This window comes from Theropithecus gelada, chromosome 14, assembly GCF_003255815.1.
Source record: "Theropithecus gelada isolate Dixy chromosome 14, Tgel_1.0, whole genome shotgun sequence".
NCBI lineage: Eukaryota > Metazoa > Chordata > Mammalia > Primates > Cercopithecidae > Theropithecus > Theropithecus gelada.
Genome location: NC_037682.1, coordinates 53,247,007 through 53,269,537, shown reverse-complemented (window position 1 = coordinate 53,269,537; position 22,531 = coordinate 53,247,007). Strand labels below are relative to the sequence as shown.

The 22,531-nt window shown below is 48.8% G+C and overlaps 1 protein-coding gene across 17 annotated transcripts in view; it reads left to right on the top strand.

The window, feature by feature from the left end:
• Positions 1-22,531, top strand: part of MICAL2 (microtubule associated monooxygenase, calponin and LIM domain containing 2) — a 152,100-nt gene that overhangs the window by 109,553 nt on the left and 20,016 nt on the right. For all 17 annotated transcript variants that reach the window (XR_003115590.1, XR_003115587.1, XR_003115588.1 and 14 more), the window contains 11 exons: positions 318-433; positions 1,293-1,419; positions 2,092-2,182; positions 3,353-3,500; positions 4,840-5,039; positions 5,590-5,696; positions 14,686-14,754; positions 18,254-18,403; positions 19,815-19,937; positions 20,987-21,205; positions 21,444-21,545. Coding sequence is in view for 11 of the 17 variants with exons in the window: in XM_025356023.1 (XP_025211808.1) it covers positions 318-433; positions 1,293-1,419; positions 2,092-2,182; positions 3,353-3,500; positions 4,840-5,039; positions 5,590-5,696; positions 14,686-14,754; positions 18,254-18,403; positions 19,815-19,937; positions 20,987-21,205; positions 21,444-21,545 (1,452 nt within the window). In the remaining 6 variants the exon portion in view is untranslated. The remainder of the gene's footprint in view (positions 1-317; positions 434-1,292; positions 1,420-2,091; positions 2,183-3,352; positions 3,501-4,839; positions 5,040-5,589; positions 5,697-14,685; positions 14,755-18,253; positions 18,404-19,814; positions 19,938-20,986; positions 21,206-21,443; positions 21,546-22,531) is intronic.

Genomic DNA, 22,531 nt, shown 5'->3' with positions numbered 1-22,531 from the left:
AATCAGCTTAATGCAACTCTTAAGAAGCTTATTCTGATTTCCATCTCCCTCTCCCAGGGTGGGAATTTGTCTCGCCTTTTCTGAGCCCTAAAGCAGTTTTGCGATGCCTGCATCATAGCACCCTTTATGTTTGACTTTCTGCTACAGTTATTTGACCTTGTGGTGAATCCTCACAGGTAGCAGCATCCCTGCCCTGTCACCTCTCTGTCCCTTCAGTGCCCTGCAGAGGCCTGGTAGTCAGTGTGTGCTGGGTACAATGAGATCATAGACTGGGAGTTATCAGAATCAACTGGAATTTTGCACATTTTCTTTTGCAGCCATTTTGGCCCATGGGTACAGGCTGTGCCCGTGGCTTCCTGGCAGCCTTTGACACGGCATGGATGGTGAAGAACTGGAACCAGGGCACCCCTCCGCTGGAGCTGCTGGCTGAAAGGTGAGCTTTGACAGCAGGGCTGCTAACGGGGGGCAGGGCCACTCAGGCAGGAAAGGGGGCAAGATCACCCCTCAGGTGACTGCTGGATATACCTGGAGCCTCTGCCTCCTCCATTCTGCCTTCCCATGTGTGGTCTGATCTGATCATCAGCATCCCCAGGACGCTTTCTCCATCATGATCTGACTCTTACAGTGACTTGCTCTGGGGGCCACGACCTTGGGCCCTGGATGACAAAGAGAAATCTTCATCTGGGTTGGCCCTGCAGCTGGCACTCCCCAGCATTGCTCGTTCACCCAAGAGCCAGAGAGGTTTATTTAAGGGAATCTTCCAGGGCAGTACTGAGTCCCCTGTCCTGGATGGGGGTTGGATTCTCTGGCTTTCCAGGCCTCTCCCACTGCTGAGATCCTGGGCTTCCTCCCAGACCCCTGCTGCTGGCCACGTGGCTGTGACAGCTGGTGGACAGGGGGAGGTCAGGGCTGCCAGGCGGAGGCAGGCCTCTGACAGTCTTGGGTGTGGAAGCCTGTGGTCGTGGGGAGCAGGCCGCAGGAGGCAGCGTGGCTGAGCATGGTTATGGCAAAACCACAGGCCACCGTGCTGCCAGCCCTGCGTCCCTCCCCTCTGCCTGGGTGGAGGAGTCCAACATCCCTGTCACCCAGGTGCCCCTTTCCTCTCGGCTCCTTTGACCTTCTCCCCACTTTGCAGATCTCAAGAACCAGGAGTGTCAGGTATTTCAGGGAAGGGTTAGACAAACATGTCCAGGAAGCCCTTCAACCAGAGGAAGGGGGAAGTAGGGGAGGGTGGGGACAAGGCCTGAGGTGGCAAAAGTGATCCCTGACCTCCAGGCTCCGCCTCCCTCCAGGGAAAGTCTCTACCGGCTGTTACCTCAGACAACCCCAGAGAACATCAACAAGAACTTTGAGCAGTACACGTTGGACCCAGGGACGCGGTACCCAAACCTCAACTCCCACTGTGTTAGGCCCCATCAGGCAAGTGCATCCCTGGGGCCCTGTCTGAGTCACTGTGCACTGAACAGTGGGAAGAGGCGGTGGGGAGGGGTCACATTAAATTTTGGTCCATTCCTGGGACTAAGGCCACCAAGGCCTGCTGGCCTAATGGTGGGACCAGTTCTTCTCCCCACTAGAGTCAGCATTCTTTCTAGCCCACAGGACAGAACTAGAACACATATCGGGGGAGATATATATATATATGTATATGTGCATGTATTTACATATATTGTCACTGTGCATATGCATTGCTGATCTTACCTGTCTCAAATAATTTACTTGGCCAAACATGCTCTCTGCATACCACGCATGGTCCTAGGGTCACTTTCTTCTTCCACTGATTTAAAGCCACCAAACTCTCAACCTTTTTGGTCAATAGAACAGAAAATTGTGTGAATTTTTAAAATTAGCTAATTACATACACACAAATTAGCTACACACATTCCCACTTAGTTTGCCTGCATCTGGGTGGAGATTGAGGCCCATTGCTCTATGATTCAAGTTGCCTGGGTTCCCTGGCCGAAGGTCATGCCTCCTAGCAATAGAGGAAAATGGTGGCAGGCACTGAATTGGGGGTAGGTCGAGTTTAGGGGCCCTGAGACTAGGATTTGGGGGAAAACTGGTGGGCAAGCATGTTGTCTCTCTTGCTCATAGGTGAAGCATTTGTACATCACCAAGGAGCTGGAGCACTACCCTCTCGAGAGACTGGGTTCAGTGAGGAGATCTGTCAACCTCTCCAGGAGGGGTAAGTGGCCCTCCTGGGACCCTGGTGGGTGGCTGGGAAGGGCTTTGAGGGGAGGAGGCCTGCTCAGTGGCTGTGGTGACACAGGCTCTGCAACCAGCCTGGCTCTGCCCCTTTATCTGTGAGACCATGGGCAGGCACCTCTCCTCTTTGTACTCCAGTTTCCTCCTCTGTAAGACCAAGAGAACCCCTGCCCAGAGCATCATTGTGAGGATGAAAGGAGCTAGTATGTGTTGAGAGCTTCGCACAGTAAACATGAACTGGGTTATTATTTCACTGGGACTTGTTCTTATTTTCCTCTTGTTTCCAGCATGGGGGCCTTGTCCCCTTAAGTAGAAATGAGGTTCATGCACTTCACCCTTTTCCTGGTCATCCTGGGCCTAGCAGTGCGCTGGACACAGGGCCGGTGCTCAACACAGGGAGATGGGATGGTTAAATGAGGAATTCCCAGCACCCAACTCGGCTCAGGATGCTCTCCTGCTTAGAGACCTCTTTGGCTACCTGTGCCTGTCCAGACTTTGCCTCCTCTCCTTCCTTAGGCAAACTCAGCTGTACTCCTTCTTCCCCTCCATGCACCACGACGTGCCCCACTGCTGTAATAAACCACTTACTATAATCAACCATTTCACTGTTACACAAACATAGCAAGTTTTTCTAGATTCTTTGCCACCGCACAGTCCTTTCTATCTTCCTGGAATGACTTCTTCCATCTGATAAGTTCCTAGATGCTCTTAAAGAACAAGCTCAAATGTACCTCCCCATTACGCTTTTCTCTGGAGAATTCCTCTCCCAGAGCAGACTCAGGCAAACCTGCTAATGTGCTCCCACAGCACCCGTTTCTCCCTCCATTGCAGCACTGTGTCATCGTCACCCCCTCTGTGACTGTCTTCCCCACTAGATGAGCATGTTGTTGGCAGGGCCTAAACATAGTAGGTCTTAGGGACTCTGCTGGAAGAGAACATGCTTCCCCTCCCCTCCCGCCACACTCTTGACCAGGCCCCCAAGCAGCAGTCCTCAGGGAGCTGCACCCATGCCAATGGCCCCCTGCCCTGCCCCCTTGCCTTGGGGCTGCTCCTCCTGGTCCCCAGCCATGGTGGCAATGAGAGGGGATCGCCAGGGCAGACTGTGTGAGATTCCTGCAGAGCCTCACTGCCTGTGCTCTCCTTCTTGCAGAGTCAGATATCCGGCCCAGCAAGCTCCTAACCTGGTGCCAGCAGCAGACAGAGGGCTACCAGCATGTCAACGTCACCGACCTGACCACATCCTGGCGCAGCGGCTTGGCTCTGTGTGCCATCATTCACCGCTTCCGGCCTGAGCTCATGTGAGTCTGGGGCCCAGGCTGGCCCCTGGAGACAAGGGATGCCAAGGCTATTCTGCTGCATGCAGAATCTTCATTACTTGGTTCAATGTTTCTTTTTCTGTGTTTCGATTTGAGATTTTTCTTAACATTTGTTCTTTTCGCTTTGCACTGATTACTCTGTCAGCAGTGCATTTGATCTGCGTTCCTAATATGTGAGGATAAAAATTGGTTCAGGCTTAGTGATGTTATTCTTGACACCTCACCCCCCACTACCCTTACCCCCCGACCCCCATCACCACACTCTGGAAATTTGAGCATTCACACCTTGGAGCTCCACCCTCAAGAGAGGAGTATGGGCCAGACCTAATTCCAGGGACTAGTTTGAGGGTTTTATAGAATTAGGTTTGAGACCCAGATCCATAAGCTGTGTGTCCTTGGGCAAGCCACTTACCTTCTCTGAGCTTCAGATTCTTCATCTACAAATTAGAAAGAGCAGCAGGGTCATCGGGAAGATCAGGTGATGTTTGAGGAAACACTGTGATGCTGAAGCATGATGCATCTGTATTTAAATCAGCAGCAGCAGAACTTCACAGCCAGGTGCAAATCACAAAAAAGACTGACAGCAAACCCTACCCAAGGGCTAGCAATTGGTACCTTAGGAAGCGAGGTGACCTTAAGAGGATGGACTCTCCTTTTTTTTTTTTTTTTTTTGAGATGGAGTCTCTCACTCTGTTGCCTAGGCTGGAGTGCAGTGATGCAATCTCAGCTCATGGCAACCTCCGCCTCCCAGGTTCAAGCAATTCTCCTGCCTCAGTCTCCCGAGTAGCTGGGATTACACCACACCCAGCTAATTTTTGTATTTTTAGCAGAGACAGGGTTTTGCCATGTTGGCCAGCCTGGTCTCAAACTCCTGAGCTCAAGTGATCTACCCGCCTCTGCCTCCGAAACTTCTGGGATTATAGGCATGAGCCACTGCGCCTGGGCTCCCTTTTTACTTTATATGCTATATAATTTGATGTTTTTTACAAGATGCCCATTTTACTTTTGTAATTTTAAAAAGGTGATGTATTTAAAAGTAAAATAGCTCATAAATGTTCCCAAGAGGTTTAAATCATCTTCTGATGGCTTTAGTCCAGACAGCAATAATGTCATCATGGCCCGAGTCTGATTTTGTCCCTTCCTGACCAGTGGGGTGGTGGGGTGAGAACTGGGGGCAGGGGTGGGGTCACTGTTCCCCCCCGTACCCTGCCAACACCTGGCAGAGTGTCACCCTCAGTGCTCCTTACCACCTGAAGGTGCTCAGCTCGCCGCACCTCTGCCTCCTCTCCCTGAATTTCTCTACTTTGTTTTGATTCTCTAGCAACTTTGACTCTTTGAATGAAGACGACGCTGTGGAGAACAACCAGCTCGCATTTGATGTGGCAGAGCGAGAGTTTGGGATCCCTCCAGTGACCACGGGCAGAGAGATGGTGTCTGCCCAGGAGCCTGACGAGCTCAGCATGGTCATGTACCTCTCCAAGTTCTACGAGCTCTTCCGGGGCACCCCACTGAGGCCCGTGGGTAAGCACCTGGACAGAGATTTTGCTTGGCCCCTTGGACCGTCTCTGTCCCTGTCACTGAGTCTAACTGCTCCTAACACTGGTATGGTCTGTTCTGGGGCTGCCCAGTGTGTTCCCCTTGACTGTGAGGCCAAACTCCATTCACCCAGCCTCTGTGCATGTAAGTGGATCTGTATGTCATTTACATCTTGAGTTTGGGGGGACAAAGTCTCGCTTTGTCACCCAGGCTGGAGTGCAATGGCACGATCTCGGCTCACTGCAAGCTCCGCTTCCCGGGTTCAAGCCATTCTCCTGCCTCAGCCTCCTGAGTAGCTGGGACTACAGGCACCCACCACGCCCAGCTAATTTTTTTGTATTTTTGGTAGAGATGAGGTTTCACCGTGTTAGCCAGGATGCTCTCAATCTCCTGACCTCGTGATCCTCGTGTCTCGGCCTCCCAAAGTGCTGGGATTACAGGCGTAAGCCGCCGTGCCCGGCCAACACCTCCTTGTTATAGCCATACTTCCTGGAGCCTGGTTCCAAATCACAGTTGCACTTTTATTTCCCAACAGATTCTTGGCGCAAAAACTATGGAGAAAATGCTGACCTCAGCTTGGCCAAATCATCCATTTCTAATAACTATCTCAACCTCACATTTCCAAGGAAGAGGACTCCACGAGTAAGTTTCGGCCTGGTTTTTGTTTTATTTCCCATTGCACATGGACGGGGTATGAGGAATGGAGATTGTCACATTCTCAGACTGTTGAGGCTAGTAAGTTACATGGATCAGGCGCTCCCGGAAAACACTAGTAGAACTTGAATTAGTTATGAGTGTTTTTGGAAGTTCTTCCTGGCACTGTGTAGCTAGTTTCATGACTTCAAAGTGGTTATAGGAAGGACATGGTAGCGAGCTGATAGGACACATTGGTGAATGCTTTTAGAAGTAAATCAGATCAGCTCTGCTTCCTGAGGGATGGGGATGAAATGATTTCTCACTGTGCTGAGCAGTTTAGAACTTGATGGCCATCAGTTTAGTGGCAGAAGTGCATGGTGGTGATGCTCCATTTACACATTTGTTCCATTAATTTGTATTTATTCATTTATTCAACAAATATACATTGGGCTCTCCTATAGGTCAACTTTAGGGCTACAGTTTTCGTTTCTGATGAGGGAAGCAAATATACGGAAGTGAACAATATATGGACCTTGCCTTTGAGGAGCTCAGAGCCTAATAAAGAGGTTCCCAAACGTTCTCAACTTATAGCACCCTTAGTGTCTCCGTAATTTTTTTCATGGTGTCCCTATACCAAAAGAAATACCTAACAGTTTCATTTATTAAGTAGTTAAGACCAAATAACTTAATAGGAGCATTTTTCAAGGTGTCTGACAGACCTGATAGTGTTCTCCTAGAAAATTAAAAATATTCTGTGGCACCTCTGTGAGTTCACATGGTGCCACGGGACATAGTTTGGGCATCACATACCTAAGGAGCAGTGACAGTTTCGTGTGGATGCTAACATCTCCACGGGAGGCATGATGCCAGTTCTCTCGCTTAATGTGCCCACTTTACAGATAAAAATGGAGGCCTGTGGGTGCAGTGGCTCACGCCTGTAATCCCCACACTTTGGGAGGCCGAGGCAGGCAGATCACCTGAGGTCAGGAGTTTGAGACCAGCCTGGCCAACATGGTGAAATCCCGTATCTACTAAAATTACAAAAAATTAGCCAGGCATGGTGGCAGGCACCTGTAATCCTAGCTACTTGGGAGGCTGAGGCAGAAGAATCGCTTGAACCCAGGAGGCGGAGGTTGCAGTGAGCTGAGATTACACCATTGTACTCCTGCCTGGGCAAGAAGAGCAAAACTCCACCTAAAAAAAAAAAAAAAAATGGAGGCTGGGTGCCTCGGCCAGGTCACCTGCTACTCTGTTGTACTTCATTGCTTTGCCCCTACCCCATGCTTTCTTCACACTAATTAGTCCACTCATTAAAAGGCATTTGTTGTGTATCTAGTTATAGGACATACAGAAGTGATGTGAGTCTTGACCTTGGAGTCCAGTTGGGAAGATAGGGAGCAAACTGAAAACCAAGGGTCCGAACCTTAGGGAACAAGGGAGTTTGAGGGGCTGGCAGAGGCAGAGCAGCCAGGAAAGAAGATGGGAAGGGGAAGGGACAGTTGGAAAGGCAGGGAGGGAGTTGGGAAGCTCAGGGAGGAGAGCTCTTCTACGGGATGGGCCCTGGAGACTGTGCCAGGCAACAGGGAAGCCAGCCAGGTTGAGGGCTGAGGACAGGCTATGAGATGTGGATGCATTGGGGCAGATGGCAAATGTCAGAGTTCTAGGACTAGAGTGGGGAGCTCCTGGGGTGGTCAGTGGGAGCAGACAAGAGAAGACGGGTGGAGGAGAATAGGACCAGAGTGAAGGCACTGGAGGGAGCAGGGGTGGCTTGGGGTGGGGGCAGTTGTAAGTACCTGTCCAGAGCTTGCCTGCCCTCCCCAGCATGGCAGGGTGCCCTCCACCAACAAGACAGTGGGCTGGAGGCCTCTGCAAGTTTCTGAGTCTCTCTAGGTGGCCAACAGTCTCTTTAGCTTGGCCAAGGGAGCCATATCCAGTCAGCCCCTCTGCCCGGGGGGGTGGGGCTGCCTAGCCTCCTTCTTTCCCTGGGCTGTGTGAGCAGTGGTCACTGTTTCCACTGAGGCCTGAACTCCCTGCTCCCTGGGATGCTGCAGCAGCTGTTTTGCCAACTCCAGGAGCAGGATACTTCATGCTTCTGTGGCTCCCTAGCTCTAGGAAGGAATGGGCTAGCAAGGCCTTAGCTGGGCAAGGAAGATGGCAACAAAGCAATTAAAATGATGAGCTGCACCCAGCGCTCTCCGCCTCTGAGCTGGCCCCACCTAGAGGCTCTGTGTGAGGGCTGCATTGCCCACCGTGTTCCCACTGAGCAAATGGGGCTCTCTTCTGGATACCAGTGGTCAGCTTGTTCTACCTCCAGCCCAGGGACCCCTGTCTTCGGCTGTTTGGCCCCAGGCAAGCCAGTCAGTGTTTCTTGAAGCTCTCTGAGCCAGACATGTACTGCCTTTCTCCATTCACTGCGTCTCTCCCGCTTGGCCCACAGAGGGAACTGGAGAGGGGTGTTTCAACCTTTCACTCACCACACCTCTGTTTACGGAGTGACAGAATTGAAACAGCCTGGCCAGCACTGGCTTGGGACCTGGGGATGGTTAAAAGTCAGGAATCAGCAAGGCTGGCCAGGCCTTCCAAGGGCTGAGGGCCTTACTTCACTTCCCTCTGGCTCTGCTAGAAAATGCTTGCGGTGGAGGGTTCTGCCCAGCCCAATTCTGGCCCCTTTTGAATCCTGTTCAGTCTTCTTCAGGGTGTGTCCCTTGGCTACCCATTTTGAGAGGAGTCAAGGCCCATAGATCTGTTCTCTCCCCCAGCCTCATTTAATCTTTGCACTCTGCCCCATTTTTGGATAGGTAGAGATGTGGCCATTGAGTGAAGTGCCTGGCATGGGCATTACTTGTTCTCAGAGCGATGGAGCATTTCCTCTGGGTGGGTTGGGTGCTTTCATAAGGCTACTGGGTCACCACACTGTGCCTTGGCCATCACTGAGATACCTCTGCATTCTGTCTACCATTCAATGCCAGCACAGTGATCAGGGCCACATAGAAAGTACCTTCCTCCTTCGCCCCATCCTACCAGATACCTTGTTGTATCTGAATGATTTTTTGATTTGGGAATCTAATGGCAATGCTCTTTGGCCTCAACATTTCCCACTAGCAAAGAACGCTGAGTCCACCCTGGTCTGGTCCTGCACAGCCACAGGGGATGTCTGCACATAAGACTCTGAAATCCATGCATACTTCCACATCTATACATAGGGGCTCCTTCACATTTACACCAAGATATCAGTACAACAAAACACGCAGCCCTCAATGACCTTGCTCATCAGCCTTTCTGGAGTGGAGCTACAGGGCAGGCATGCTTGCACGAGTCTATACAATAGCCCTCCCCTCAAATACAGACAATATCTGTACATGTAGGTGCATCTGTGTTTGACCTTCCTCCCTGCCCCTCCCTAACTTCCTCTCCATCTTCCAGAGGAATATCTTGATATGGGAATTGAGCTGTGAGTGCACATTTGTTTACAATGTGGCATCTTTATCTGAAAAGCATACACTGGTTCTCTGCTGAGTCAGGCTTAAGAACCTCCCTCCTGATTTTCACTGACGTTAAATTCTTCTTTCCCCCCTAATCTTATCTTCCTGATAACATGCAATCCAAGCAAGATGTATCAACTTCAAGCAAAATGAAAGGCCTTTTTCTCCATCAAGGATCTTGTTTACTTTTAGAGAGAGTAACTTTTCCATCCCACCGTGAGTGGCAACCCATTGGGTTGATTCGTTCTGAAAACTGGGCAGCCCACGCCTGGAAAAAGGAGAACTTGGGGACTATATTTTCCCTTAAAAGGCCCTTGGTCTGCTTCTGCAGATCTGTCTGTGGTCCTGGTGAGCATCTAAAAGCCTCATAGCAAGGGACAGTTCCTGGGGGCTCCAGGGCTCTTATCATCATGCATGCAGGTGACACCTGAACATATAACCATGGCGTCTGTCATTCCTGTGTGCATGGCACACACACAGACATACACCTTCAGACTCACAATACCCACCAGTACTCTCCTAGACCTACCATACATGGTGACACCTGTACTTATGGCCACTATGGTCATTACTGTACACATATGCAGAGCACTACTTTTTGTCCCATCCTGAGCCCACTCCTTGGGGGATAAAACAGAAGTTGTCGCTTGTCCCTGGAGAGCTCATCCCAGAAGCCAGGTGGGTGGCCCCAGGTTTGATCCTGCTCAGCCAGGTCCTCCTCATCCTCCAGCACTGGTCCCTGACAGAGTGGCATTCACAAAATGTGACGGACGTTTTCAGTGTCCGGTCTGAGTGGTCCAGGTTCCCCTCCCCAACTCTCCTCTTCCTGAGCCACCTGCACAGACACTTTCTGAAGAGCCGGGTGGCATTATGTGCGAAGGTGCCTCTTCCTTCCATCCACTCATTCGACAACCATTTCTCGAGTGCCTATTTTATGTGGAGTTCTCCTCAGTACGGGGGCTGCAGCAGTGAACGAAACAAGCAAGGACCCTGCCTTATGAACTTCCTCTCACCTCACTTCCCCGACTTCTCTCACAGAACCACACACCCAGCAGCCAAAGCTCCCCACTAGGTTTCCAGGACTTCTCATTGCAGAGGTTTAAAGAAGCCTTGGGGGAGTCAAGGGTGCCGCTTTCCAAGGCCAGGCCAGCACAGGGCCCTGGAGTACCCCTCCAGGTGCCCGCAGGTCATGGCTGAAGCTGTTCTCTCTCCTTTCCTCTGTGCAGTCTCAGTCCAGGATTCAGAGCTGATTTACAGATTGGGAATGCAGTTAGAAGTCAAGCAGACAAACACAGATTTACATCTGCTGGGGATTTGGCAAATGTTCTAGCCTCTCAGAAAGCTCCTTTGCTTGTCTGAAAAATGAGGGTAACAACATGTACATCATAGTACTGCAGCAAAGATGAGGCGAGCAAATGTGTGCCGCAGGTCTGAGCACTGTGTCTGGCAGGTGGAAGGTGCTCAGTAAATGATAGTTCTCTTCCTTTAGAAATGATGGTTAAATGAAGACGCTTATTTTCTCAAAAGATGAGTAAAGCGATCTGGCTTGAACACTTGGTTCTGTACTGCAACCACAATCAATAGAGCCCTTTACAGCATACAAAACACTTTCATATACATCCCATTTGCTCTTGTCACCTTTGGAGGAAGGCTGGGAACACATTTTCATGCCAATGTTTAGGTGGGGAAACTTGGACTTGGGGAGATTACATTTTGATAAGTCATGTAGGTGGTAAATGTCAAAGCCAGAAGTAGAATTCAGATGTTTAAAATTCTGTTACTCTGCCAAGCACGGTGTCTCATGCCTGTAATCCCAGCACTTTGGGAGGCCGAGGTGGGCGAATTGCTTGCGGCCAGGAGTTCAAGACCAGCCTGGCCAACAAAGTGAAACCCTGTCTCTACTAAAAATACAAAAATTAACCTGCGGTGTGGTGCACACCAGTAGTCCCAGTTTCTTGGGAGGCTGAAGCATGAGAATCACTTAAATCCGGGAGGCAGAGGTTGCAGTGAACCAAGATCACACCACTGCACTCCAGCCTGGGCAACACAGCAAGACCCTGTCCCCAAAAAGAGAATAAATAAAATAAAATTCTGTGACTAACACTGACCTCACCAATAGTGTCTAATACTTGTACAGTAGTACCCTCCTTATCTGCAGTTTTGCTTTCCAAGGTTTCAGTGACCTGTGTTCACCCATGGTCCAAAAATATTAAAAGGATAATTCCAGAAACAATTCACAGTTTTAGATTGCACACCATTCTGAGTAGCATGATGAAATCTCACAGCATCCCACTCCATCATGCCTGGAATGTGAATCATCCCTTTGTCCAGCATATCCACGGTGCACTCGCTACCCACCCATTAGTCACCTTAGCTGTCTCAGTCACTAGGTCAAAAAAACAGCATATCTAGGGTTTGGCAGTATCCACGGTTTCTCGCTTCCACTGGGGGCCTTGGAACGTATCTGCCATGGATGAGGGGAGACTACTGTCTAGCACTTTATAGTTTAAGAAGTGTTTTATGTCTGTGATTTCATTACTCTCACAACAGCTTATGAACTAAACAATAGAAGATGTCTTCTTAGAGTTAAGGAAACTGAAGTCAGAGTAGTTGGATGGTTTTCCTGAGATCACACAGCTGGGAAATAATTAGTACCAATGCTCAAATCCATGATTCCTTGAAGAAAGAGCTCTCTTGCTGATATCACTGGCCATCTTCCCAACTATCACAGCTGCTGCCCAAATCAACAAAACCATAGCCTGCAATGGCCAACCTCTCCCCCTGTGACCCATATCTAAATTATTCCTGGGCTAGGCTATACCAGCTAACTAAGTATAAAGTTTGTTTGCTTTGAGCTAAAATCACATTAACTCGGGCAGTATGGGAACATGGTTATCTTGTGCTGATCAAATAAACGTTCAGATTGGCAGATCTACATCTTTGATTTTTTTATAGGAAAATGAATTAGTTTAATAAATGCCTTTTGGTATATAGACTCTTTCAAATCATTGGGAAATCATGATAAAGTGTTCTTAGGGCGGAAGAGCTGGAAACCTTAATGGGAAAAGAACGTAAGTTATTTATTCTCATGTTCTCTTTGGGCACAATAAGTATTTTCTTTCTTCTTGTACTTTCAATTCTTTGTAGAGTGAAACAGGGTCTGAGGAAAAGGGAGTACTGAAGCAATTATGGTTCACAAATATAGATATACAGATAAGAAAAAATTAGATAAATCTCTAGGTTCGAATGTTCTTAACCTTTTTGTTTTAGCCTAGCTCTTAGTCAGTGCTTCAGTGTTAAATTCATAAAGAAAAGTAGAAACCATTCGGATATGTGTGTTGCTAACTTTTCCAGAGACTACATTTGGTTGTCCCATGGGTCAGGGTGGGTCAGAGAGGCTGAGGTTGTCCCCGTCCATGTCCTTTATTCCCCCTGAAGGATTTGGAGTCTTCTTAGGAGCTGCTGGCTGGGCACGGCCTTCCCAGGAATGCCCTTCATAAGCCCATGGCTAATATGGCTGTCTTCAATCTATCTAGGCTCCAGTGGAACAGTCCCACTTGTTGAGTACAAAAGAGAGTAAAATGTTTTGCCCTTTGGAGGAAAAGCCAAATCCTCATTTAATGTAGAAACCAAAAAAAACAAAAAACAAAAAAAAACACACACACACACAACAGAAAACCCTAAGATTATGCATGAAGCATTCTTGTTGGGTAGGACATTCTGTACTTTCACAGGCCCCAGGTTTGGGCTGGCCAGAGCAGCATTCCCAGGCTGTGGAGCTGGGGGTCCAGACAGCCTGTTCCTCTAAGACCCAACATTGTTGCAAATAAGCTCATCTGTTTCTCTTGGTGTTTGCCCAAGCTTTTGGCTTAAAATCATTTCCATTCACAGAATAATGATTTATTAGAAGCTGAGGAAAATGTTCAAGAGAAGGCAGGGCCCTTTGATGTGTTGTTTTGTGCTGCCTGGGGCAAATTTTTGAGCAAATATCAATGGACTAAACTATGGTTGATCTTGTCTTTAAAAACAAAACAATCTGGTGCTGGTAAATGTGGGGAGAGGGCAGGGGATGAGGAAGAGGACAAGAGACAGGTGCTTTCCGTTGGAGGGAGGGGGTGCGTACTAGGTTGTGTTTGGGGCACCTATACCTAGGGTTGTTGTTTCAGAACAACCCGGAGGTGAAAGAATCCTCCTGTGATTGGGTAGATTAGGATTTATGGGGCTGATTGGGCTGTATGCCTGGGTTTGAGGTGAGCAGGTGGTCTGCAGCACTTCCCCCTGCATCTAAAATGATAGAAAGACTGGATTTAATGTGGGCCTGCGATGGAGGGCCCCTCTGAGACAGTAGGAGGCTCCCTGAAGAAGCGATCTATGGTCAGTGGGACATGGCTCCCTGATCCTGACAGAGCTTGCTCTTTGGAGAAGGCTCCAGTGGCTGAAGACTGGTAGCAGAGAGGTCTTACCCTAGAAAAGGATGGGGGAGCCTAGGTGGACCCTAGCCCAGCGACAAGGGTAGACTTACCCATGGGTACAGAGGAGTTACTAAATTCAGTCTTTCCTACTCCAGCCATAGCATCAGCTCGGCCTCTAGAGTTCTGCTCATTCCCTGAGGAGACAAGCCTGACAGCTGAGTGCCCTCAGGGAGCCCTTGCAGGGTGATATAACGGGCTTGGGTAGAGCAGGGCTTTCTGGATTTCAATGTCCAGATTCAGGCAGCAGAGAGTGGGCTGTGAGGAGTTCTCATAGGGCAACCATGTCATGTGTCATCTAAACCAGGAGACTTCTGACAGTGAAGGGGGCACTGTTAACAATCAGGCTGGGGCTAAACAGCAGTAAATCAGAACTACCCCCACCTCCAGCAAACCAGGCTGTATGGTCAGGCTAGTCATCAGGCTGTAGTTAATGCTTATTTGAAGTTAATAAAATACTGTTTACTAGTATCTGTGATGCTGACTGAATTGCAGACTTGATTTGCCATCAAATCCCTGGGCAACTTATTTGAGCCCTGAGAGTCCATGTAAGTTGAGCCCGGTCACCCTCTTGTAGGAGAGAGGCTCCCTGGGTGCAGAGAGACCCCAGGTGGTCTCCATAAGGCAGCACACTGAAAGCATCAGCAGACCTGGCTGTGGCCTTGGGCAAAGCGTTGAACTGCTCCGAGCCCAAGGCCACATTGCAATGGAGATCATCCCTGTCCTGCTTATGTCACTGGGATTCTTTTTGCTTTGATATTTCATGAAGATCTTTTGGGATGTAATTCTGGCCCCTTCTGACAAAGCCTTGGCTGCTAGGTGGCGTGAGGTTCTCTCCACTGTGCCTGAACAAAACTCTGTGACAGCATTTGTCACAGTGCAGAGTAATTTACTACCACGCCTGCCTGTAGGCTGACAGCTGTTTGTGGGCAGGGACACATCCACAGCACCAGCTCAAAGCCAGCCCTATACCCTCAGGGATCTTAGTGGGACTGAAGCCCTTCGTGGCCCCCTGAGCTCACCCTGCTTTCTTGGCCATTGCAGGTGGATGGTCAAATCGGAGAGAATGACATGAACAAACGGAGGCGGAAGGGCTTCAATAACCTGGACGAGGTTTGTGTACACAGTGTGGGTTTAAACAGAGGCTTGTTTCCTGACAACCAGTGGCCACAGGCGGCCTCACTGTGATAGCAGCCTGGCCCTGTTCCTTCCCTCTCTCATGAACCACTGGGTTCCAAACTTGGCGTGATGGAAAAACAGTTGGGGTTTTGGATCTCGCTTCACTATTTACTAGCTATGTAACCTTGAGAAACACAACCTCCCAGGATGTTCTTGTCTGTAACATGCAATGATACACTTGAAATACATGAAACTTTGCAGGACTTTTAAAGATGAATAAGATGAACATGGTATCTGATACATGCTAATCAATATACAACCACTATTAATAGTAAATAGTAAAGAGGCATCAGCACTCCCACTTTTCTCCCAATCATCATTTGTATCCCTTTGCGTTTCCTTTGCTTCTAGTCTTTAAGGCAAATGTCCTGGTGCCCACAAGTGCCACCTTCTGGTGAAAGAAGAAAATTACAGGTTACTTTGTCAAAGGAGAGCCTGAATCTCTCACCTGCTTCTGAAAAATTGATCAAGCGGAAGGAGTATCAGTTCCTGCTTCCCTGGGCAGCTTTTAAAAGAGACCTGAGATATACACATCATTAAAAAAAAAACCATTCCAACTCCATAAGCATGCATATTGTCAGCGAAGTGTGGGATGCCAGCTTTCGCCAGCCTGCTGGCTGACCTCAAAATGATGACACAGAGGCATGAGGAATGAGCTGTATAATACATTGATATCCGATGGATAGGAGGTAGAAGGGACTTTTCTACTGTTTATGGTCAAAGAGTTTTTATTGCTGTATATTTGCTGACATGGTTGTTCATGTCTGACTTGCTGCATCTCACAACAGTGAGCTTTATAATAAATAGAGTCATGAGGTTCACCTTGGGAAAAGCAGCAGCCAGCCAGTCAACCCATTATCTGTGATGGTCAAAGGGAAGCACTGACAAAGGAAAACAAGTTCAGTTCACATCTTAAAATATCAACAAACCCATTCTACCCAATGAGTTCAAAACACCTTGGGTTGAACATTTGCCTAGAGCTTCTTGAAGGTGCACTTCGAGAAGCACTGTTGCTTCTCCACCTCTTGGCTGTGGTGTAAGCAAGAAGCCAGCAAATAGAGACACAGAGAGGAAGCAGAGGCTGCACAGGGCTACAGACACGTTCCATTTCCCAGATTACGGGTGTTGGCTCTCTAGCTTCAGGACATGGGATTTGCTCCTGCCTGTTCCCAAGAAGCTTCCCTTGGGTACACTTTGTCTCAGGCAGAAGTCTTTTCCTGCCTTTCACCCGTGGCTTATGTAAGGGTATGTGAGTGTTGTTTCTGTTACTGGCAACACAGGAGTTGGAGTGGGAAGAAATCTGGTTTGTGTCTACCCTTTCTGAGATGGCCCTGGACAGTCTCCTGGGGCAACGGTTTGCTTAAACTCAGTTTTAACAAAGCGATATTCTTTCTAAATTCTTGCTACTCAAAATGTGATCCAAGATCCAGCTTAGGGGAGTCTTCTTAGTCAGCAGCTGGTTTCTTATTAGAAGTACAGGCTTTCAGGGCCCACCCCAGACCTACGGAAAGCAAATCTGCTTTTGAGGATTGATTTCCTGGTGATTTGTAGGCCTGTTGATGTCTGAAAGTGCTGGCCTATCTGGCCCACTGTCCTGGGCCAGGTCTTGTACAAACAGTGATCACTCAAGTAAGCATACCCCTTCCCACTCAAGCATGTACTGTTGTGCACAGTTACATTTCACTTTGAAGGAGGGTGTGCCTCTTCGGTTTGTGTTTGTCCGATACTCAGAGTGGCTCCACATAAAAGGTTTCCATGGGGCTGCCACACCTAGGGATCTTTTTTAAAAAATTAACTATAGCTTGCCTTTTCTGGTGAATTTCTTCTAAATGAACACAACTTTGTTGTCGTGAGAATGTCTCTTCCTGTGAGGGACATTCCTGGTGTCCTTGGGAAAACTTACTACCCACTTGCTGTGGCAGCACCATTTATACTTCTGAGGCCTGTGGGAGGAGATCCCGCAGTAAGGGGGAACAGACGTTCTTAGTAAACACTGGTCATTTTCAATTTTTTACTGTTAGCAGATGAGCTAGAGAAATCTTTTTTTTTTTTTTTTTTTTTTTTTTTTTTTTTTTNGAGTGCAGTGGCCGGATCTTGGCTCACTGCAAGCTCCGCCTCCTGGGTTTACGCCATTCTCCTGCCTCAGCCTCCCCAGTAGCTGGGACTACAGGCGCCTGCCACCTCGCCCAGCTAGTTTTTTTTGTATTTTTTAGTAGAGACAGGGTTTCACTAGGTTAGCCTGGATGGTCTCGATCTCCTGACCTCGTGATCCGCCCGTCTTGGCCTCCCAAAGTGCTGGGATTACAGGCTTGAGCCACCGCGCCCGGCTGAGCTAGAGAAATCTTATATGGAACTCCGTTTTATAAAATAGCATAACCAAATGACCAAGGTCTACATCACCACCTATAAGTCACATTGATATCATGCACCCCGCTGTACTGGAATGAGAAGAGCATTTCACCTCGGTGGTGTCCTTCCCGGAAGTCTAATCATGAGAGAACATCAGACCAACCCAGATTGAGGGGCTTTCTATAAAACAGGTGCTCAGTACCCTTCAAAAAGTGTCATTCTGTAACAGAAACTGTTAGCGTTTGTAGGAAACCAAGGAGACAGGATGATGAAATGCAGTGTGGGATCCTGGATTGAATCCTGGGACACAGAAAAGATATTAGTGGAAAAACTGATGCAATCCGAATAAAGTGTATAATTTAGTTAATAGTATTGTGCCAATGTTAATTTCTCAATCTTGATGACAGGAGCAATTATTCCAGATTTAACACCGCGGGCAGCTGGGTGAAGGGTATGCAGGGACAGTCTGTGCTATCTTTGCAACTTTTGTGTAAATCTAAAATTGTTTCTAAATTAAAAGTTTTCTTTAAAAAGATAGCAAAAATAGAGCAGGGCTGGTTAAAGCTGGGGGTGGTTACAGAGGAGAGTGGAGAAAGATCTCCAGAGCCCAGGCCTTGCCTGAGTGACCCCCAACCCTGCTTCCTTCATTGCCCCCCCGCCCCCGCTCTTCTCCTCTTCTCAGCCAGATGATGTATTTTTGAAAACCATTTTGTTCAACACTTCATGATTATATTTGGTTTTTGCAGTAATCATGTGAAATAGATTACTGTTCTCATTTTATACATGAAAAAATGTCACAGAAGTAAAGTAAATCGCCAACATCACAGGGCTAAGAAATCAGAGTCGGGATTCAAATCCCAACCGCCTGGCTCCCAAGCCTAGCTGTGCTCATCCTTTGGAAACCTACATCCCTCCTGTGAGCATTGCCTCTGCGGGGTGGCCCTGCTGCCTGTGCCTCCCTTCCTCAGACCATGGAGGGAGCCCTTCTGCAGGAAACTAGTCCCACATCCTGAGTCCCCAAGTCTGCTTTCTGATATCTGGATTCCAGGATCCAACCATCAGTGTCCCGTTTCAACCTTTGCAGCCTTCAAACTTTTCCAGCCGTAGCGTGGGCTCCAATCAAGAGTGTGGGAGCAGTAAAGAAGGTGGAAATCAGAACAAAGTCAAGTCCATGGCGAATCAGCTGCTGGCCAAGTTTGAGGAGAGCACTCGGAACCCCTCACTCATGAAGCAAGTGAGTCATGTCAAATATTCACTGGACTGACTTCCTGGTGACTTTTCAGCAGGAATGTTCTGGCTACTGGTAGACTTCAGATATGCCAGCCAGGCCTGGTCTCAAGGAGACTCCTTCTAGATCAGGAGTCAACAGACTTTTCTGTAAGAGGCCAGATAGCAGATTTTTAGTGCTTTGGAAGCCTTACTGTCTGTTACAACTCTGCCATTATAGTAGGAAAGCAGCAGTAGACAATACCTAAACAAACGAGCCTGGCTGTGTTCCAATAAAACTTTATTTACAAAAAACAGGAGCAGGCCAGATATGGCCCATAGGCCTAGTTTGCTGATGGTTGTTCTGCATTAAATAAATCCATTCCCTAATTTGGTTTTGCTTTCCAACCATGGCTTGGTTTGCAGCCAGTTTTGAGATGATACAGTTTAAGGGAGCTTTGAGAGGCTGGCTGGCTGGGAAAGTACAAAGTCTACAGTGAGAAGATCCATCCAAACCAGAGGAACTGAGTCCGAGCTCACAGTATTGAAGGCCATCTTCCCAGGTGTTTCCTGGCCCTCCCCTCTCTCCCTGCACCAGGGTCAGCCTGGCAGGGCTGTTTTGTCTGATGGGGGTCAGTGTGAGGTTGGAGGAGACGGAATGCTGCATCAGGCTGTAGGCTTCCTCCTGACTCTGGCTCTGAGGTCTGTGCCTCGTGGTTCCGTTTGCTCCCCTGAACTTCCTTTAGGGTGCTGTTTTCACATTACAGAAGCTTGGGAAAAGAGATTTGGTTTTTCTGTGGTGAACGCCTGTCACATGACAGAATGAGACTCTATAGTTAATTAGCTTTAGAGGCAACCATAGATGTCTCCTTAGTCTTGATGTGGACTGTGTCCCTCCTGGGAGAACTGACCTTCTCCAGGAAGGGAAGGGATTTTATTATAAGGGGTCATTTCCTGGAGACTTGTAATTCTCCACAAATTGTCTTGATTGCCCATTCTGGAGGCTTGGTCCCTCACAGTCCCCAAGTGCTGATGAGGGCTCAATTCCATCGGAAGCACCAGAGCATCCCTGTCCTTGAGTGTGCAGGAAGCTCTTCTGTTTCCAGGTGGACTCCTGGGCCAGCCACCCTGGCTTGGCATGGGCTCTGACAGTGCCTGCTTAAGGCCCTGTGTCTGTGCTTAAGCAAAGCCACCCTGGGATTCACACATTGTCCATGAGAAGGGGACTCCAGGACTTGCTGTTCACATGGACAGGGAGCCAGGGCTCAAGTTTCCCAGCTGGGCCTGGCTTGCAGGAGCTCAGCCCAGTGCTTCCTCTGCACTTGCAAACTTTGTCTCCCTGCTCCTCTTCTCTCCTCCTTCTGAGCCTCTCAATCTGACTCACCTTTTCCTTCATGTCTCCTGTGGCTGCTTTTTTGGACTCGCCTTTCTTCTCCCAGGAACGCTGTGTCTCAGGGATAGGTAAGCCCGTCCTGTGCTCTTCCTCTGGCCCTCCTGTTCACTCTTGCTGCCTCAAGCTGGAGGAGGCCACACCCAGCCCATCACCTCCTCTGAAAAGGCAGGTAGGGCTCCTTCCAGTGGATGCTGTTTTGGTGAAGCCAGAGGGGACTTTGATCCAGAGGGGTGGGGTCAGTGGCTCTTCCCACACCACAAGTAGAGCTGATTGTAGATTTTCTGGACATACCTTGATGTCACCACACTTATAGGTAAGAATAACCAAGTATGCAACATCACAAAATACATGTTATTGATCCCTTAGCCAGTCAGAGGTATCAATTGAGCAAATACCATGTTCTCAATGGTGCCGCTAGGGAAAAATAAACTGTACCACAGGGTATTTTGTATGATGCCCTATGATGCTAAGCATTATTTGCAGACCGTTCAAATAGGCTGATTTCCATATCAATGAAAAAGTGATGTTGGAATGGGCCCAGGTGGCCACTTGGCTGGACCCATTGAAGGGGTAAGGCTGGGTTGTGGTAAAGGCCTTCCCGGTGCCAGAGTAGCTGAGGACCTACATAGTGGGCAGAAGGCAGCTGGCAGTCACAGAGTGTGGCTTATGGCAGGTAGTGCTCCTGGGTTTGGAATCCGAACCAAATCACTATCATTGACCATAAGCCACAAAGTTGTCTGGTCAGCATTAGGATTTGTGTGTTGCTCCCAGGTGGTGGAGGTTGAGTAAGGTTGGTGTGAATACAATGCCGCAATTTTATGTCTGTCTGCCTCACCTGCGGAGCTTTTAAAAAACTACCAAAGTCTCATGCCCAGTCCAGAACAATCCAATCAGAATCTCTGGAGGTTGGCCCCAGAATTGGGTCTTTTTTTTTTTAAGTACCCTAGATGTCAATATGCAGCTAGGATTGAGAACCAGCATTGTAGAGGTTTTGATTCAGGGCCTGGGGGTGAGGCCCGGACGGTGTGTTGTGAATGAGGAGGCCAGGCAATTTTGCTGCAGGTGGTGGAGAGTCAACACCTGGGGCTGGTTTGGAATCTTACTTAGGGTTGCACCTGGCGCGCCCTTTGTCTCTGGTCTTCATGGGGGATCCCTCATGGGGGAGGGGTGTGAAAGGGCCACAGTAGGGAAGGAAGCTTAATTTTCCCTCTTTCCCAGTTCCCTTCTGTGGTCGTGACGGGGCATGTGCTCAGAGAGCTCAAGCAAGTGTCTGCTGGCAGCGAGTGCCTGAGCAGGCCCTGGAGAGCCAGAGCCAAGTCTGACCTACAGCTGGGTGGGACAGAAAATTTCGCTACCCTGCCTTCTACCCGCCCGAGGGCACAGGCTCTTTCCGGGGTGCTGTGGCGGCTGCAGCAAGTGGAGGAAAAGATTCTCCAGGTGAAAGGCTCACTGTTTGCCCTGTCTTTGTCCACGTCTGGGTGACTTCCTTTCTTCCCCTCCCTCCTCCTACCCAGGTGGGTTCCTCCTCCCTCTGCCCATGCCCTGTCTCCCATCCTGCTGTGTGTGGTGAGCAGACAAGGCCCCCGGCTGCCTCCCTCACCCACTTCTTGGAAGCAACTGTCTCAGTCTCTGTCACTCTCTCTCTTTTCTTTCTCCTTTCTCACCTTCACTGCAGAAGAGGGCTCAGAACTTGGCCAACAGGGAATTTCACACAAAGAACATTAAAGAGAAGGCGGCTCACCTTGCCTCCATGTTTGGACACGAGGATTTCCCGCAGGTAAACATGGGGCTTTCAGAGCCCCCAGGAACCCAGATGTTGGACATCCAGCCTAGTGACCTTGAATCAGGCTCTGAGCTCAATTTTCTCCTCCTTCCTCCTTTTATAGCATGAGGAGCTATTTATTTTTCAAGCCATCAAATAACACAAGCTGGCATCTAAAAAAGACCCAAATGCAAAGATTCAAAATAAGTAAATACATCAAGAGAAAGGGAAAACTAAGACAGGAAAGTAAACTCCGATCAAGAAAGGCATTACTAAACAGAAGCACAAGCCAGTAGACCCTAGATATTTTCCAAGCAGGCTCTGAGCTTCCTAAGGGTCAACACAAAGAGGAAACAGTCATCAGTTGCAGAATCACAGTGCCTTTACCCAGTTGCTTGTGATGTTTTTGAGTGGGAGAGAAATCTCCCTGTGGCCCTGATCAGGAAGATACTGAATGATGAGGCCAACCATATGCGGTAACTGGAGCTCTACTTCCCCATGGGATAAATTCAAGCTAACAAGAATGGCTTTGCCTTAGAATTAGGAAGTACAGCCTCCTCCAAGCCAGGTACTTATTTGGAAATTCGCGAAAAGAAGAGTGTGTGCTCAAGAGGAAATGAGTTGATAATGAGATCCTGCAGGTGGGTGCATGTGTAAAGTCCTCCCTTCCTCACAGCACGCCTGTCCCTAGAACTTACCTCTCTGCTGTTTTCACTTAGTCTCCTTCAGACCTACATCTTCTGCTACTTGGTGGAATCATTGGTATGGGAAGGATGCTTTACACTTCGTTCATTTTTAGGATTCCACATGCCTGCCAGGACGCTAGCACAGTTGCCTGCTGCAGCTATAGAGGCCCCTGCTGTGGCCACCTGCCCTAAAGCAGCCCAGGGTTCTCCTCTCCTAAGCTCGCAGCTGCTACTTCATACCAAGCTCCAGGGTGAGGGCTTTGGTAATTGGCGTTGGTGTCTGAGGCGGATGTAGGCAGGAACAGATTGAATCTG